This window comes from Neoarius graeffei, chromosome 26 (assembly GCF_027579695.1).
Source record: "Neoarius graeffei isolate fNeoGra1 chromosome 26, fNeoGra1.pri, whole genome shotgun sequence".
In the NCBI taxonomy this organism is placed as follows: domain Eukaryota; kingdom Metazoa; phylum Chordata; class Actinopteri; order Siluriformes; family Ariidae; genus Neoarius; species Neoarius graeffei.
In genome coordinates this window covers 54,546,665-54,566,682 of record NC_083594.1, presented here as the reverse complement: position 1 = coordinate 54,566,682, position 20,018 = coordinate 54,546,665, and the positions used below count along the sequence as shown (strand labels likewise).

The window sequence follows — 20,018 nt, the reverse complement described above, 5'->3', positions numbered from 1 at the left end:
TTGACCTTGTAGATTTGATTTCAGCTTCCCCACCATCAACCTCTCTAGACACTTAGCTACAATAGAAGTCAAGGCTACTGGTCTGTAGTCGTTGTTCTCTTGAGGGACCGCTTTTTTGGGGAGAGGGATGATAGTCGCCCTCTTCCACAGAGATGGAATTGTATGTGAGTCCACTGACCTTTGGTAGACAGGAGCCCAAGCTGGTGTCAGTTCTTCTGCGCATGTCTTTAATAGAAATGGCGAGACACCATCTGGGCCGGCTGCTTTGTTTGTATCTAATTTTTTAAACAATTTTGTAACAGCCAAGTAATCTATGTCTATTTTTGGAACACCACCCTGTAATGATATGGTGCTGATGACCTTATCACACTCTGAGGTATGATCTTGTGTATCAAACCTGAGGTAAAAGTTGTTCAAATCATTTGCCATAGCACTATCATCAGTTGTGTGCAATGGTTTCCTGGTAGGGGTCATATTTGTGATCGATTTCATAGTGTCCCACATTTTTTTGGTGTTATTTGCATTAAAGTCCTTTTCAATGTACGAGTCCGGGTCGAAGTCATCAGTGCTCAAGTCCAAGTCAAGTCATGAGTCCTTAAAATTTGGGCACAAGTTGGACTCGAGTACTACAAGCCTGGCAGGAAAGGCTGAAGTACCCTTGAGCAAGGCACCAAATCCCCATCTGCTCTCCAGGCTGCTCTGGGTTTGTTGTCCATTTCTGGATAAGAGTGTCTGCTGAACGCCTGTGATGTAATGATGATGTAATGATGTTTTTTATAATTGCCTACCAGTCTCTGACATCAGCTTGCTGAAATTTTTGACTCCTCTTCCATGCAAAATTCCTTCATTTGCAAGATGCTTGAGGGTTTTCTTGCATGTTCTACTCTTTTCAAATCTCCCCAAACATTTCATTTTTGAATCTGGGCTTTGACTCGGCCCCCTATTCATAACCTTCCATTTCCTCTTTCTGAGCCATTCCTTGGTGGATTTCTGTATGATTAGGATCATTATGTTGTTGAAAGGTCCACCTCCGATTCACAGGTGGGATAGGATTCTTCTCCTGATAAGCCGTCTTTGGTCTGCACCACACATTTGATTCACCTGTCCAGATCACGTCATTCCAAAAGGCCTGGTCTTTACCGATATGTTCACTGGCAAACTGTAGTCTTACTTTAACGTTCCTTTCAGAGAGCAAAGCCTTTTTCCTGGCATGTCTCCCATGCAGGTCAAAATTGTCCAATCTTGTTTTGATTGTAGATGTATGCACTTTCACACTAGGCTGCAAGAGTTACCTGCAGATTCAGTGATGAAATTTTGGGGTTCTTTGGGGTTATTGGAGTTCTTTTGAAATCACTTGCCCGATTAATCACCATCCACAACCCTTTTTTTTTTCCTGAGGTTCTTCGAGGGCTCTTTAGCTCTTGGTATGATGATACCACACACTTCAAAAGCAAAGAGAACACCAGACCTGAGATGTCAGGTTTACATAAGATGGGTTCCACCTGCACCTGCTTGGGGTTCTATACCGTGTATGCCGTTATCAGGTCATTGACTTCCTGTTTACCGACTGAATGTATTTATGAAACATATAGGGTGGATTTTGATGCTATTTCAAGAAGCAAAATGCTATTTCAAAATGACAGTTTCCCAGGGTGCTATTTGAAACCCCTGGGGAGAGACACTGCTTTTTACTTACTTGTTTCAGGGTTCATTATTTGCTGAAGTCTCCATTCATAATAAGTGTCCTATTCCTTCAATTGTTTGCATTCTGATATAAGCGGGAGCGGGGGGATACGTAAGTGAGCAGTAGCTCACAGCTGATCTTGTTTTTACATGATTATGGCCTGCTTCCTCATGATTTCCTGACTGTATTTCAGCTTTCACAGGGCTGTACCTTCGTCATCTTTCTCGTGTCTCAGTGAATCAGTTTCGGCAAATTATGCAATTAGCGAGAGTAGCACTTGAGCAAAGACTGCTGAATGGACGAAAATAACTCTTCCACCATCGAGGACCTGATTGCCGAGTATGTTATTGATCAAAGCCATCTTTAAGTGCACTCTGCAGCTAGTGGTTGATTCTGACTCCTGATTCCCACAATCTTTCGGTTGACCATCAATCAGTACTTGTGCTAATTATCAGGCATGATTTTGCAGCAGGTGGTGGGAATGTGGAGCATCTCCCTGGCCAGAGGTTTGATCCTGCACTTCAGGATATTTCAGTACTTTTGTGTGTTCCATCTTGGTTCAACTTGGAGCATATTGGTAAAACTTACAAGCCATAAACAAAACAGTTGGGTTTTGCTCTTACCCGTGTGACTCGTGCCTGCTGGGCTCCGACTGCCCCCAGACAAACTTCACATTGTTCTCGCTGTCAGAGTAGACACTTTCAGTAGGGCTCACGGAAAGCTTAGCCGTTTTATAATGAAAAACAACGAGCTGGAAGCCTTTATCTGAGAGTTCTCCATTTATAGAGATATCTGGGAGGGGGAGAGAGAGAGAGAGAGAGATGGACCAGAGGAAATGTTATACACTGTCCCCAAAGTGCCCCTGAGATCACACTGCTGCTGTCCCTTACTCAGCTCGACACCAGTACCGCAGTATATCTGAAAAGGTTTTGGACATGATCTGATTTTTATTTTACATTTGATCACTTCCAGGAAAACAATCAACAATTTTTCATAATTAGCCACAACTTTGTGATGTCCAAGTGAGGGCTCTTGAGAACCAGATATGTCACAGCCCTGGAGGCAGAACTCATTTGAGAGTAGGATCTCATTAGTGTCAGTAATAGCACTGAATATCCGAGTTCGGAGTGGCTTCCAAACATGGCTGCTCATGACTCCATTTCCCAAACCCCACAGCGCCCCTCATCTCCTGAATTCTCGGAAGTACACCTGTTTTCCATCCTCTCTCTAATCATCCCTCTATATAAGCCAAGTGTTCACAAACACTCACTGTGAAGTATTGTTCTGTGTCCCCATACTGGAATATACTGATCCTTCTGACTTTCTGCCCGACTTCTAGTGCTTTTTGACATAAGAAATGGGTTCCGTCCATCCATCTGTCCATCCGTCCAGTCACATTTTCGTTTCCGGGCCATGTCTTTAAAACTATTGAAGATATCTTCATGAATCTTTGTATACATATCAAGCAACATGTGAACTGGTGCCTTTTGTTATTTTGGATTTTTGAAAAAAAGTATTTTTCAAATTTTTACATTTGAATATACTAAGAATTTTGAGAAATCTTAATTTTTCATGTTTCCATGAAAACAATTTCAGACTTAGTCTCTTAGGTTAGTCTTAGGGGCAGGTTTTGTTCCCGGAGCAGAACTTGAAAACTATGAGTGGTATGGACTTGAAAGTTGGTATATGTATTGATTAAGTAATGTATATGTGCCTTTTGAAACAAAGAGATGTGAGAAATTTTAATTTTTATCTCACCTGGACCAAAGGCCCAGTGGGTTTATGCCATGGGCTGCTGAGGTCAGTGTAAAGAGGTCAGGTTGGTTTCCTGCAGCAGAACTTGAAAAATGTGAAATAATATCTTGAAACTTGGTATATATTTGGTATACAGGGCGGGGGATATAGATGACTCTGTCTTCTTGTTTATGTTTATTTGACGCTGATTCCTCGCCTGTCCTTTGATATGCTGTTTGCTGATCGACCGACCCTCGCCTGAACCTGACTGCGTCCTCCGTTTGCTGATTTGGTTACCAGTTTGCGATGCACCTGCTCTCCCCTGCACCTGCATCCGTAAGTGCCTGGATGTGCTTCTTCCAGTATTCTAGCCTCATCTTTGAGGAGGAAAATGGTTGGAATTAATTGTTTAGGAGTGAGAGGAGTTTCTATGAGGTTGATCCTGACTTCCCACGAACCGAACTCCTGCTCACTGCACGCCTGCTTTAACACACGTGAACGTTAGACTTTCTGTCTGCTCCCTTTACATTCATCTCCATTAAACTTTATTCTGCTCATTGGACACCATGACATTTTGCACATGGCAGAGGATTCGACTCTCCCCTCTCCGACCGTTACTGACTTCCCGATTTAGCGTCTTTTATTATATAATATATTTTACTTTTTTTTTAGTTTATTTTACTTTTCTTTATGCCTATATACTTTATGACATTGATATTTTTATTAACTGAATATTCCTAGTCATTGTTGCTAAACTTGCCCAGCCCAGGTGTTAACCACTCAGCATTTCCCCACACGCTGTCCCCTGTCCAACTCTCTATGGCAAAGGAAACCTTTGAAAACTTTAAACTGCCCACCTGATGAGGTGTCCAAAAGGAGGCGGAGTTTCTGGCCTCCAGGTGTGTAATAACAGATCTGTTTTGGCTTTGCAGAGATTAAGAACTTCACTCCACTCACTGTGAGAGAGAGAATGAGGAAAGAATGATGACATACTGCACTCTGATGGAACGGGAGTCAGATGCAATCAATGCAGATTTTCTGAAAGCTCTGATTGGACCTGCAGGGGGAGACGTGGGAGGTGTTCCAGTGACGCTGATGAATGTTGCCAGCAGTGTTGGTTGTGGTGCTGTTTTTAATACTCGTCCTGATCGTGGACTGGTTCGTAGTAGTTTATGCTTGTGAGGACTTCCTAATGATATTCAACAGGCAAAAAAATCATGTGTTGAGAATAGAAAATTCATGAGCGATCATCTCATCTCATTATCTGTAGCTGCTTTATCCTGTTCTACAGGGTCGCAGGCGAGCTGGAGCCTATCCCAGCTGACTACGGGCGAAAGGCGGGGTACACCCTGGACAAGTCGCCAGGTCATCACAGGGCTGACACATAGACACAGACAACCATTCACACCTACGGTCAATTTAGAGTCACCAGTTAACCTAACCTGCGTGTCTTTGGACTGTGGGGGAAACCAGAGCACCCGGAGGAAACCCACGCGGACACGGGGAGAACATGCAAACTCCGCACAGAAAGGCCCTCGCTGGCCACGGGACTTGAACCCAGGACCTTCTTTCTGTGAGGCGACAGCGCTAACCACTACACCACCATGCCACCCTCATGAGCGTTTATGAAACACAGAAACAAAAAACTCTGAAATGACTGAAAGGAGCACAGCAGGGTCAAAATTTAAAATAATAATAATAAAGGGACAGATTTACTAACGGTTTGCGGTATTTGCAACTACCAAAAAACCCTAAAGAAGAAGAAGAGGACTCTCCCCAACAAACAAACAAAAAAAAAGCAACAAAATATGGAATAAAAGTATTTGAGGGTAAGAACATATCTTTTTTTATTTTTCAAGAATTATTATTATTGCGTTTTTCACAAATTGCTCCTGTCATTTTGTTTACATTCTAAGTGGAAATTATTTTGTTGGACATTTTGTATAAAGTTTTTATTTATTGAATTTGCAAAAAATAAAAATAAAAATGCTCCGTTTCTCAAAATCCAGTGAATGTGGATAGAATAAAACAGTTATTCCACTCAATCTCGTCGTACACGGATTATAGCCGTGATCAGCTCATGTACGACTCGATTTCATGGAATAACTGTTAAATATATATCCATGGAATTGGATGATAACCTGCCCCTCTTCCAACTTGAAGACACACAGGAGAAAGAAGACAAAAATTTTTTTGATAAAAATGTCAAACAGGATCAAAATTATGATGGAAATTATTTATCATACCACTTCTTTGTGACTTATTTTATTCTTATTTCTTATAAACACACAGCAAAAAAAATAATGGCGGACTGTTATAATTAATACATCATGGGTGTGGGGGAACTGGGTCTGTTTATACAGGAGGCACTGGAAATGTGAGGTGCACACCAGCAGCATCGTTCACTGGAAATTTGGCTCATCAGTCTCATGAAGTGATCAGTCTCAGAACACTGTCTCATTTTAGACTTTTGAATTCAAATGGCAAACTTTTAAACCAATCAAAATGATTTAAAACTCAATTTTCACTGAGAGCAGCAGCAACAACAACAACAATAATAATAATAATAATAATAATAATAATAATAATAATATCTGAAGGCTTAGTTCTGAATAGTTCGGCTTTCTGTAATATCAAAGTAATAACATCAATATGGCAATAAAATGTTTGTACATACCTGGATGATAGGCTAGAAGAGGACACACACACACACACACACACACACACACACACACACACACACACAATAAAGAGAGAAGTTTCTGAAGTCATTAAAGGTCTCGTTACTTCTTAAGTTGTGAAGGCATGTCAGATCATTGCTCAGAGAGAGATACAGTATTTGTCAGGGCTGATGGAGATTCGATGTAAATATAATTTATAATATTCAAATACACTCAGTTGCCAGTTTGTAAAAGCTCTGCTTTTTCCCTGTTTTATTCGGTTCACCCACCATATACAGTACCAGTCAAAAGTTTGTATGCACTTATTCTTTACAACGAATGGGACTGTCACTGAGCTGTGGCAAATGTTCCATCACCACGCAACGTTCTCAGCTTTTTTACCCATTACCTCGCTGTCCCTGTTCTTAATATCATTAAAGTTTTCAACAAATGTTCAAAACAGTTTTGAAATTTTGGAAAAGTTGTTTTGTCAAATCCTTGATAATGTGAGATTAAAACAAGTTGGCCTTTCGATTTCATAAATTCAGTGAAATTTAGTTCCGTCTGTAATGTGGTGATTGTGATATCTGTTTATTTCTGTAATATCTCACAAAATATCAGGCCATTCTGTGGCTGGGAAGTTATTTATTTTGAGGGGATTAAAGCAAATAATGTGCATAAAATCGCTCGCTTCGCGCAGTCAAGCAGACAGAGGAAGTCCGTGTGCGCATGCGCAGATTTACCTTCTTCTTCTTTTGGGTTTTACAGCAGCTGGCATCCACAGTGTTGCATTACTGCCATCTACAGGTTTCCCTTTGAGCGTGCACTGACAGTTCCATCATTCTGTCACTAAACGAACAGCTGATCACACCGAGGTGCTCGCTGAGCGCCAATATTTATTAGTTTAGTCCTGCATTTCCTTTCCTTCGTATATAACATAACGTCTTTTCTTCTCGCTTTCTTTCCGTTACTGTAGTCGCTCTTTCACGTTTCATTCGCACACTCACGTCCTCCATTTTTCTCTCCTGTTTCAACTTTGTATCCCACAATGCCTTGCGCAAACGGGGAAAGCCCACCACATGATGCATGACATAGTATCTTGAATTGGGTCATGGTGAAGCAGAAAAAATTGCGGAGAATCTAGGGCCACGTGGAGATAAATTCATTAATTGTTCTATTTAAAAAAAAAACTAATAAAATTGGAAGTCTGTGATTCAAATTCAGTAGCTTTCGGTCACTAAAGAAAAATAATTGGGTGTCGGGAAAATTCTGTTTATGACCTACACTTGAAAAATCTGAAATGCAGTACAGCTTTAAAGGTTCTGTTTGTACCTTTTAACATCACTGTTTTAATATGAAGAACATTGTCGACATAAAAATAAAAATTAGTATCCATCTCCAAATGGAATTATAAATTTGTAAAAATGATCTGTTGATAAGATTGATAAGTAGCATGTTTATACGTACCAAGATTAACGGAAGGTAAGTAACTATGTAGACCTGGTTGGCCTGGTGGAGCTGCGAAACCCGTCTGGACCCTTCCACCTGGACAAAACATTGAAAAAATCTTTAAATTACTGAAAAGGCTCAATAAACAAGTGCATTTTTCCGTTTTTGTTCTTTTTTGCTTTACAAGGCTCCAGACGAACACCATCACGTGGGTGAAACAGTGTACAGGATGATGTAAAATGTGCTTGAGGATGCTTTTGTGATGATAATGTGTGCATTTAGACTTAAAGTAGTGATGATTGTTAGATTTTGTGTTATGGAAGGACATTTCTTTAGCTTGCTGCCAAAAAATGGACAGCTGTGGATAGTGGATCACCATATCAGTCAGCTGTGGAGATTCCAATGACACGCCCTCCTGGCAATTTACTGGCAACAGTAAACTGAGCAGGAAGATTGTTGTTCATAATTGTACGACATTAATCATGAAGTGCATGGTAACTTGTTGAAGCAAGTTGGCCTCGGTTTGTGATAGGATTGCAGATAGATCTTTTTTTTTCTACTATCATATGCTAAAATACTTTTCGCACCATGTCTCAGACTGTAGCTCCATGGAGGCAGCTGGGCCAATACAGGCGGATCATGTCTGTGTGGCATGTCTGATTTTCACTGCATGTTGATCCAAGTGGCATTTATTTTAAAGAAAGATCCCACGAGCACACTTTTCAAGCAAAGCATTTCCCAAAAAAGAGAGATTATTTCTATAATAATATAAAAACAATAGATAAATTGGTCATAAGGAGATGAAAAAGTATTTGGACACGCAATAGTGGATTCATAAAAGATCAAAATTGCCGAGTTTTGCTGTGCAGAACTTCTTAACAAAATCTGGGCTTGGAATCATCTGGTTTCTGTCATATGTTGTGGAAGTTTCAGCCAATAAAACATTCAGTTTACCCACATGAGAGCATCAACAATCTGCCTGGGGTGCATATGGCGTCTACCCTAATTTGCATAATTGCAGTCAATAATGAAGATACGGAGTACTTAATCCCTAATCAGCAGTTTCCACACAAATCGCTTCTTCTCCCCCAGTTCTTCACTGATTTTGATTCTTTCTGGTATGAAGGTAGGGGTACCTAGGGGGAGCTTCTGCTTTGGGAACCCCTCCATGGCCACAGAAGTCGGGGACGCCCTCCTACAACCCTCACTGACACCCTCAGGAGGGACGCCAATGCATCATCCACTGCTGAGCTAGCAGTGGATGCAAAATCTGACTCCAAAAGGCCTCTGTGCTCTTCTGAGTGAACACCAGCTGGAGGAACAGCAGTCTGCACCGCCTCTGTGCTTCGTTCAGTTTGCATGGAAATGTTTTTGTTTGGTGTCTCCACACAAACATCTCCCATCAGATCAAATCAAACGAAGCTAAACCGAGACTCGTCTGAAACTCAGACGGTTCTCTTGAACCTGCTGTCTTTCTGTACATGTTCTTTTGCAAAATTCACCCCTTTTTCAAAGGGTTTTTTTAAAGATATTTTTTGGGCTTTTTTCACTTTTATTGGACAGGACAGTGTAGAGACAGGAAATGAGTGGGAGAGAGAGAGAAAGGGAGGGATCGGGAAATTACCTCGGGTCGGAATCGAACCCAGGTCCCCGGATTTATAGTATGGCACCTTATCCACCTGAACCATGACGCCCCCCATTATGGATGGAATTGTGATGAACAGAAAAGGCTTGAGTGCTGAAATAATTTTTTGTCTAATTATGACCAGTATATGCATTATTTATGATGTGTTTTTAAACATAATTTTTTGGGAAATGTTTTGCTTGAAAAGTGTGCTTGTGGGATCTTTCTTTCAAATAAATGCCACTTGAGTGTTTGACATTGTTTTTTAATGCAGTGAAATTCATCCATCTGTAAGTTTGGCTTTTGTGGAGTTGTACAAATACTTTTTTGGCGTCTTGTATTGCCAGAATGTCTGTGCGGCTCCGCCCCTTCTTTGGGTTTGTGGGCGACCTGTGTATCCTCCTCCCGCGGTTTCGTGACCACCATGGAGGTGAGCGGAGTCACGAATTCATATTTCAGAGAGAGATCCAGAGCTCCTTTCCTGGCTGCTTCTTTCTCGTCCCCTTTGAGCGCCACTCTAACGGACAGAAACGCAAACGTCACAACACGTTAATTCACAATATCAGTTCCTCCTGGAAAGCATGAAACAATATCGAGTAAACACTCACTCTTTCTCCAGGAGCTGTTTCACTGTAAGATAAGCCCACAGTCTCTGAATAAAGTTTTCATGTTGTGGTAAAACTTCGCTGACATCTTTTGTCGACACGGAGTCCTGGTATGTTACGTTTGCGTTTTTCTGCAAATAAAAGTGGGAAATGTGAAGAAAACAAAACAGAACACTTCATTTCCATCAAAACTGTCGCACACTCAGGATTCTCAGAATCGTTCTCGAATTGAATTCAAATTGACAAGCAGCAGATTGACAGGGACCTGGATTTGAAGAGCTTGTTTGTTCGAGCAGTGGTGATCTTACTGAAATGGCGATGACCTCGGTTTGGAAAGTCTCCAGACTGTTGTCTGTGATTCGTCCAGCCACCACGATCTCTGAGCCGTTATAATACTGCCTGAAACTGGTCTGGGTGAGGTTTGATGCTCCGGTATATTTCAGTTGGACGTCAGTTAAGAGCGGCGTGGCCACTTCCTTATAGAAACCCTACCAAAGCATGAAACAGGGTTGAATCTCTGCCACTCCGCCACTGTTTAAAAGATTATCCCTGTAAATGACTCGCACACTCGATCCCACCTCCAGCTGGAGGTCAGCATCTGAGTCCTCGTAGATCCTGCGAGCAACTCCATCGTTTTCCAGTGCCACTTTCTCCAAGAAATCAAAGTTGACATCAAATCCAAACCCCAGGCAGTAAAGTGGAAATTTACCACCAATGGCCTTTTTGACATTTTCCTGAATTCTTCCTGTGTTTGTTTCACCTGTGGGACACAATCATTACTAATAAAAGGTACAAATGGTGTAAATAAATGCATTTATACATGTCATGTTCCTTGATGCACATGCTTCATGATGCATAGCATGCACCATAATCTCAAAGCAATTGGAAATAAAAAGTTTTCTCACGATCTGTACTTGCATTATACATATTTTATTTCCATCCTGCTAAATCCCTCATGGAATTTTGACCAAAACTTTCACTCAAAGTAGTTGAGTCATTGACTGCATATAAAGTAAGACTTTATTGATCAGTATCTTAAAATGACAATTGTCAGGTCAAACCTCATAACTCCAAGGCCTCGGGAATGACTTTTGCTGAGGTTTGGTAACAAACCATCGAGAAAATGTCAGGGTGCAAATATTGCACTTACAGACGCAAGCACAGGGGAGAGCGGCTGCGCAGCAAACTGGTAACTGAATCCAATACAGCAATCAGAAAACGTAATCAGGGACAGGCAAGGGTCGGGCGATTCATGAACAGAGTGTCAAAGAGCAGGCGAGTAATCGTAGTAGGGAATAAATATAAACAAAGTCAAAAGCACTAGAAGTCAGGCAGGATAGTCAGAAGGCTTGGGATGATCAGACACAGGGACACAGAACAATACTTCACAGTGAGCATTTGTGAATGCTGGGCTTATATTCACTCCTTTCACATATCCCACAATCCACTGCGCAGTTGGGAACTTGCGGTGGCCACGCCCAGGCTGCTGATAACGATACAAAAAACAATACTGGATGATATAATCAGTTTCGATGTTCAAATATTATTAGAGGTTTACATGGTCTCACAGATTTTTCAAGATTAATACTGCTCGAAATGATTGCACATTTACAATTTGTCACGGTTAATGTTGTTGTCCAGAATTAGAGTGCTAAGGAGTTGTGGCATGTATTTCATATAAACAATGCAGATAGTGAACGGGAAAAGGCTGTATGGGTGATAATATAAGGATGACCGATTAAAAGCTTCAGTGCTGACGAAAAATACCATGGGACCAGTAACTTGACACATAAACGCAATCTTATAACATCACATTTCAGCTTGCGTCCAATATTTGAACATCGAAACTGATGACAAATTATAAATGTGCAATCATTTCAAGCCAGATTAATCTTGAAAAAATCTGTGAGACCATCCATTCATTATCCGTAGCTGTTTATCCTGTCTATCCCAGCTGATTATGGGCGAGAGGCGGGGTACACCCTGGACAAGTTGCCAAATCATTGCAGTCAACTCAAGTCAAAGTCCCTCTCACACTGGGACCTGGTCTTCCCAGGCAGTCTCCTGTCCCAGTACTAACCAGTTCTTTGAGGCACATTGGGCAGCGTCGAATCTCCGTTTCTACAGCCCTCGGCCTCTCACCTATACAGCTAGGGTTACAGTGGGGGGCGGGTCCTCTGATAACTGCAAGAGTTTGACTCCCCACTCACCTCTGTATTGCAGCATGCCTTGCCAGATGGTAGTAGGTACCATTTTTATGATGGCCTTTGGTATGACCCGACCATGAGTAGAACTCATGATCTCCCAGTCGATAGGTGGACACGCTAACTACTAGGCCAACTTGCGGAAGGTCATCACAGGGCTGACACATAGAGACAAACAACCATTCATACTCACGTTCACACCAACAGTCAATTTAGAGCCACCAAGTATCCTAACCTGCATGTCTTTGGACTGTGGGGGAAACCGGAGCACCCGGAGAAAACCCACACAGACACAGGGAGAACATGCAAACTCCACACAGAAAGGCCCTCACTGGCTGCTGGGCTCGAACCCAGAACCTTCTTGCTGTGAGGTGACAGTGTGAACCACCTGTGAGACCATGTAAACCTGCAATAATATTTGAACATCTGATATTTGAACATTGAAACTGATTATAGAGCCCAGTATTGGTTTTTGTACCATTATCTGCAGCCTGGCTGTGGCCACTGGAAGTTCCCAACTGTGCACTGGATTGTGGGACATAGTAAAGTGGTGAACAGGGAAGTGATTACGGGGAAATGGGAAACAGGTTCACTTCCTAGAATTCCGGAGAAGAGGGGCACTGTGGTGCTTGGGAAGTGTAGTCCGGAGCAGCCATGTTTGGAGGCTGCTCCGAACTCAGGTTTTCAGTGCTGTTACTGACAAAAAACTGCGGAATGATATTACACGAAACTGGATGTTTTGAGACACGTTTACAAAAACAATCACAATTTTAATGGCAACTAAAAGGAAAATGAAAGTTGTACAAAAGTAATATGTTTTCTTCTCCATGCAGGTTGCAGGTGACCCCACCCACCCATCTCACAGCCTCTTCGGCCTGCTGCCGTTGGGGAGGAGACTGCGGAGTCTCCGGGCCAAAACCAGCAGGCTCAAGAACAGTTTCTTTCACCAGGCAGTCAGGAGGCTCAACTCCCTCCCTGTTCTGCCCCTCCTCCCCCCCTGCCCCCTGCCACAGATTCTGCTCGCACACCCCCCTGCCCCCCCTTCAGCATCTGACATGTCATCCTCACAGTCCCCCCCCCCCCAACACACACACACACACACACACACACACACACACCTCATCGTTCATTAACACACTGAACTCAGGGACCGCACATCTCACTTTATCTCGCTCATTTGCACTATTCCGCACGACCTCATCTTAACAGCTGCTAGTTTGTTTATACTGCTTATTGTTTCATGTTTACCTGCTATACCTCAAGTGCCCTTGACTGTTTGGTTATTTGAACCAATTTATGTGTGTGTGTGTGTGTGTATATATGAGTGTTTAGTCTACGTCTAGTTTATATCTAGAGTGTTTATACTGTTTATATTGTCTGTTTGAGTGTTTAGTCTGTGTGTAGTTCTTATCTAGTGTTTACACTGTTTATATTGTCTGAGTGTTTAGTCTATGTCTTGTTCTTATCTAGTGTTTATATACTGTTTATTTATACTGTTTATATTGTTTGAGTGTTTCGTCTATGTCTAGTTCCTATCTAGAGTGTTTATACTGTTTATATTGGTTTTTTTTTCAATTATTCTATTTTTATTTATTGCATTGCCTGTTTGCACTGTGGGTCAGAGAGGACTGATATTTCATCTGTGTTGTATGTCGAGCATGTATCGCATATTTGACAATAAAGTTGACTTGACTTGACTTGACTTGCTTCACGGAAGGCGGTCGCATTTTTCTCTGCTCTCCCTCTCCCTCCTTTTTTTCCCTGCTTGTTTCGTCTCATCCGTCTATACTTTTGAGAGACTCTCTCCGTATTGCTCTCTAAACTAAAAAAAAAAAAAACCATGGAATTGATAAACTGGTCTCCTAATGAAATTGACACAGTTTTCTCGATGAGAAGCCTGGGTTCGGGGGAACCCGCCTGTCCTGCCGGAACGTTCGTGGCTGGTTACACGATGGACGTGTGGGAGTGGTGGCAGGTCGTGTGCCTGGCGATTCTTTCTGTGGAGGACATTGAAGACATCTACCTTTTTGGAACCATGATTACAGGACTTTTGCTGATTGGATTAGGCATTGCCCTGGTTTATCGAGGAAATCAGACAACGGTGACAGCTGTTCAAAGCCCCATAAAGCTGCCCGATATGATTGAAGCGGTGGACAGAGCTGTCGGCATTCAGACTGTGGCTATTCAGAACTTGATCCACCACATGGATGACATCATGGAGAAGCTTCCGGCTTTGCAAAGAAAAAGTATTTCGGAGACCAAATTGGATAAAATGGACAGAATGGGCAGAAATGGATGAATAGAGTGGACATGCAAAAAATGCGTCTGCTCTCCCCAAGACCAAACAATCCCAATCTTATCTACTTTCGGCTCCCTGAGACAGCACCGGCCTTGGCCGAGGCCGTTGCTGGGGCAACATCTCCCCCTGAGGGTCACTGCTGTGAGATGCTCTCGCATTCCTCGCATTCTTTCCCCCACTTCCCGCGGTCGCCATTTGCACCCCCAGTGTGACAAGCGGGTGCGTGACCAGCGCCCTCATGGCTGCAGGAGCAGACGGCTGCTTGCTTGCGCTGGGTTACCTCTACCTCCTCCCCTCCCCCCTTACCCCCTTACCCCCCACCCCTGATCACCCCCTCCCCCCTTCCCCCCCTCAAGTCCCGTGTTTTCATGTTGTAAAGTGTACTTGTGTTTTTTGTGCTTATGTGCTGAGGTTTTTTTTAATGTTCCCACACTGTACTCCTCGTAGGAGCATAGGGTGGGGGTTGCTTTTTCTCCTCTCCTTTCCTCATGGTCTCTGTAATTTCTTTTTTCCCTGTCTTCCTGTCCTGTCCACTCCCCCTCTTATGTGTATGTATGTATGTAAGGACAGGTTGATGGTCAATTTCACTGGTAAAGTGATAATAAAGGGTTCATTCATTCATTCATTCATTCATTCATTCATGTTCCCTTGGTACTGTGTGAGAGTTATATCATTATTAATATCATGAACATTTGGCGATGTCCATAACACCCAGAAGAGTGTGTTGTGGTTCTCGAGTGGTGCAATGTAAAGTGTTCGCCTGATCATCAAGAGATTATGAGTGTCCTCTCACTCCTCGAACAATCACTGCAACACTCACCAATCGGGGGCATCTGTAAGCATATTATACTGCCCCCTGGCGTCACATGAGCAGCAGATGTGAGATATGGTTGGCTGACTTCATGTGGAAGCTTCAGAGGAAGCACGTGATCACCTTTGTTTGGTTGCTGCCATGTGATCGGGGACAGCTGCCTGATTTGGCCATGAATAAATTAGAAATGTGTGTGAAGTGATATCTAGTGACACTGGATAGTTTGAAAAGTTATTCTTGGGTTTTTTGGTACTTGTGTGGACGATTAAACCAAAATGGATTTCTACGTAGTGGATGTTCATTATGTCTAACTATTACAAATATTTTAAGTTCGTTTCTTAGACAAGTATATTTTTTAAGTTTGTTACCTTGTTAACAGTTTCGGCGAGAATCTCCCGCCTTCTTCAGAAACAGTCACCAGATGTCGAGTGGTGACGTGCCTTATCAGCTGATGTTGCGTGCAGGAGGCGTGAACGTCCCGCCCAATTTGACAGGTAGTCCACGCCTCCTGCTGTCCGGTCGCTCCTCCAGGATGGCGCTCCAGGTGTGCGACAGTGCATACGCTCCCTCGTCCCGGTTCATCGTCCTCTGCGCCCGCTTGCGTATCTCCACTGCCTCTAAAATCCAACGCTGGAATCTATTTTCTTCAGCGCGAATGACTCTGGCCTCTTCCCAATTCATTATGTGATTTTGCCGTTTGCAGTGGTCTGAAATGGCTGATTTTAGGTTTTCTTGGTGTGCTTTTTCTTTTTCGGATCTTGTGAGTCTTCTTGTTGTTTCTTTTTCACATTCTAATTGGTGTTCTTTCCTTAGAGTATGGAAGCATCTGCCCGTTTCACCAATATAGACTTTATTACATGAACGGCAAGGGATTTCATAGATGACGTTGCATTTATTGTCCAGTTGTATTTTGTCTTTGGGGTGAACTAGCAGCTGTCGGAGGTTCTTGTATGGTTTGACAAGATCCGAAAGACACAAGATCCGAAAAAGAAAAAGCACACCAAGAAAACCTAAAATCAGCCATTTCAGACCACTGCAAACGGCAAAATCACATAATGAATTGGGAAGAGGCCAGAGTCATTCGCGCTGAAGAAAATAGATTCCAGCGTTGGATTTTAGAGGCAGTGGAGATACGCAAGCGGGCGCAGAGGACGATGAACCGGGACGAGGGAGCGTATGCACTGTCGCACACCTGGAGCGCCATCCTGGAGGAGCGACCTGACAGCAGGAGGCGTGGACTACCTGTCAAATTGGGCGGGACGTTCACGCCTCCTGCACGCAACATCAGCTGATAAGGCACATCACCACTCGACATCTGGTGACTGTTTCTGAAGAAGGCGGGAGATTCTCGCCGAAACTGTTAACAAGGTAACAAACTTAAAAAATATACTTGTCTAAGAAACGAACTTAAAATATTTGTAAAATGGATTTCTGCATTTATTACCTCGCCTGCGATGGAGTCAGGGGGGGTGAGGGATTGTAATCAGTGCGGTTTGTTTCTTTCTTTGTGTGTCTGTCTGTTAACAATCTAGCATCTAGACGGTTGCACCGATTGACTTCAAATTTTCAGGGTAGGTGGGCAATGGTCCACAGATTACCTGATTAAATTTTGGGGATAATCAGATCAAGGACAAGGTCACCGGAAAGGTCAAAATAGTTTTTTTGGGATAACTTTCTTTACATTCATTATTTTGACGTCAAACCAAAACCTAGCTTGGACAGCCTCCGTAGTGGTTGCGGGTTAAAGGTGAGGGGGGTCAAGGTCATTGGTCAAAATAGCATATTTTCCATTATAACTCAAAAATGGTTGCCAATAGATAGATGTTTACTCTTATGAGCATATAGGAACTCCCATATGGCCTTTCATTTGGCACCATGATATTTGACTTTGAGGGACCTTGAAAGATCAAACTCAAGGTCAGAGATTTTCAGAGGCTGTAACTTGAAAACGGTTGATCGTCAACAGATATTTACCATTATCATTATTATATGGGCTTTCATTTGGCACCATGATCTTTGACCTTAAGTGACCTTAAAAGGTCAAACTGAAGATCATGGGTTTTCAAAGGACTATAACTTTAAAATGGTTCATGATAGCCAGATGTTTATGATTATCAACATATAAGAAGTCCCATATGCGCTTTCAGTTGCTGCCATGACCTTTGAATGACTTTGAAATGTCAAACTCAAGGTCATGGATTTTTATAGGACTCTAACTGACAGCTGATGATTGAGAAATATTACCCTTATCAACATACAGGTATAAAATAAGTGCTACCAGGTGAGGTTTGTTTTGCCTGGAAACACTTGTTCCAGCTGAACTTGTTTGATGATCGTTGCTCATATAAGCAACATGGCATGAGGAGAAGCACATGCCTGAAGATTTTTTGAACACCTTACTGTTTAATTTCTAATTTGATTCATTCATTTATTCGATTTATTCACTCTTTATAGGGAATAACATAATGACCAACATAATTTGAATGTTTAATACCAGAAGTGGGATCTCCGTCAGTGAGCAGGATGAGGATGGAGGCTGAGCCCTCTCGGGGGTACCTCCTGATTATCTCCACCCCCTTCAGCACTGCAGCGTTGATGTCCGTGGCTGGGGGAAGATCAGTCAGGAATCATTTAGAAGTTCTTAAAGACATTCTTCAGTCCATGTTCATAAACAGCAGTTTGGTCTCTGCAGAGCAGACCGGATGATACACCACACTTTCTCAGATGCTCCAGCCAATTTGTTGCAGGTGAAGCTTTTTTTTTTTATCCTTAAAATTGGGATAGACTTCGTAATTTAAACAAGTTCTAATGATGACTCTACTCAGATAATTCATCACATCGAACAGGGGTGCTCAAACTTTTACTCAAACAGTCAGGGATCACATAATCTGTAAATAATGTGAAATTACACAAACCTTCTCAGGACATATTTATTTTATGAACGATTGAAATGTGAGGCACATGATTCAAAATCTGTACTAAACATTCCAGCGATCTTTTGGGGCTTTTTATTTCGAAACTTATCGACTTTTTTCCCTTTAGTTGGAACCTGAGGCTTATAAAACTATATTTGTGATGATGAAAGCTCAATAATAAATCCAGCTTTGATAACGAGGCGTTGTGATTTCCACCACTGCTCCCACTGCTGTGCTTTACATCCTCAAGTTTGATCAGCACTGACTGTTTGAAAAATGAAAATGTGAGCCATAATTTTTAAACACAGTTCAATACAATGCGTTTTTATAGAAACTGAAAACCATAAATTAGGTGTTCCTTCACGACTGAAGCAGAATCAGCTGAAAAAAGTATAATCTTTTTATTTTAAATGACAGATCTGTGTGACATTTTACTTTGAAAACCCTGCGTGTTGTTTTTCCCACCGTTCAGGCAAGAAAGCGAATCTTTAGACCACACTGTGTTCAGTAGTGAACATGGCTTTACCTCCACGATCATTAATTTTCTTCACAAAGGTCTTTGCCTTGTTCAGATTCTCCTCTGTGGCTGGCAGCAGTTCATTTTTCCAGACCTCAACTGCAGAGTCAAATTTGATCAGGCCAAAGTAGTCATTCTGAGCGAGATCTCCCAAAATCTTCAACATCGCAGCACGAGTCTAAAATGGAAAACATCAGCAGTTTGATGCTTAGCTTACAACAAAAAAGGATATTAACAGCGGCTTTCACTGCCTCAGAAAAGACAATTTTGAAAGGTTGGTTTGAACCCGATATTTATCTGTCATCTGTCTAGCATTCCTACTTTTTGGATGTTTTGATTTTGGAGCGTGCTACAGCCAGATTTCATAAAGCCACACCTCAAACAATCAATAACTGGTCAGTGGCTATAGCTTTCCTCAACGACTTAATGAAGTAATTATTTTTGTACACAAGCCATGTATCTAAGCCACATGTATCATATATAATCGTTAACTTGCTATGTGTATGTTGTATCAACGCCCACCTCTTTTTAAAATTATATAGCATTGCTGTTGTGTGTTTGCCTTGTTCAAACTTGAAATAAAAACATACTAAAAAAAAAGAAAAGAAAACATCAGCAGGAACTCCAGTTGGAACCGTGTGCTGTCTGCATCTCCACATGTGCACACTCACTGAGATCAACTCATTATAGCTGAACTGTATTAATCTAATAAATATAAGTTCTGTCCACATTCACTGGATATGAGCAATCGTATGCTCTGATTGGCTACTCTACTACTAGGATATCAGCTCATATACCGTGAGTAGAGAAAAACAAAATGGCAGCGCGTGTTGCTGAACCAACCGAGGACGAAATAAAAACTCTACTTGAAAACAAAACCAGAAAAAAAAGCAACAAAAGATGGAAAATAACGTATATTTTTTAATCTATATTTTTCAAGAATTATTATTATTGCATTTTTCACAAATTGCTCCTGTCATTTCACCGGTTTGTTTATATTCTAAGCAGAAATTATTTTGTCGGATGTTTTGCATAAAGTTTTTATTTATCAAATTTGCAAAAAAAAAAAAAAAGTGTTGCCAGGCAAAGCAAATCTCGCCCGGCAGCACTTATTTTATACATATATGTTGATAATGGTAATATTTCTCAATCATCAGCTGTCAGGTTATAGTCCTATGAAAATCCATGACCTTGAGTTTGACCTTTCAAGGTCCCTCAAGGTCAAAGGTCATGGTGCCAAATGAAAGCCCATATGGCACTTTCTAGAAGTTGATAAGGGTAAATATTTGTCGACCATCAACCGTTTTCAAGTTGCAGCCCTCTGAAAACTTGTGACCTTCAGTTTGACCTTTCAAGGTCCCTCAAGGTCAAAGACCATGGTGCCAAATGAAAGGGCATATGGGAGTTCCTATATGCTCATAATAGTAAACATCTGTCTATCGCCAACTCTTTTTGAGTTATAATGGAAAATATGCTATTTTGACTGAAAGGTTGACCTTTCCGGTGACATTGACCT

The 20,018-nt window shown here is 41.9% G+C and overlaps 1 protein-coding gene across 1 annotated transcript in view; it reads right to left on the bottom strand.

Annotated features, from left to right (window-relative positions):
* LOC132874228 (inter-alpha-trypsin inhibitor heavy chain H3-like) overlaps positions 1-20,018 on the bottom strand; it is a 38,343-nt gene that overhangs the window by 3,141 nt on the left and 15,184 nt on the right. Inside the window, 9 exon segments of the mRNA XM_060910216.1 lie at positions 2,308-2,476; positions 4,276-4,374; positions 4,476-4,607; positions 9,475-9,668; positions 9,760-9,887; positions 10,065-10,244; positions 10,335-10,516; positions 17,565-17,675; positions 18,512-18,680. Coding sequence (XP_060766199.1) covers positions 2,308-2,476; positions 4,276-4,374; positions 4,476-4,607; positions 9,475-9,668; positions 9,760-9,887; positions 10,065-10,244; positions 10,335-10,516; positions 17,565-17,675; positions 18,512-18,680 — 1,364 coding nt within the window.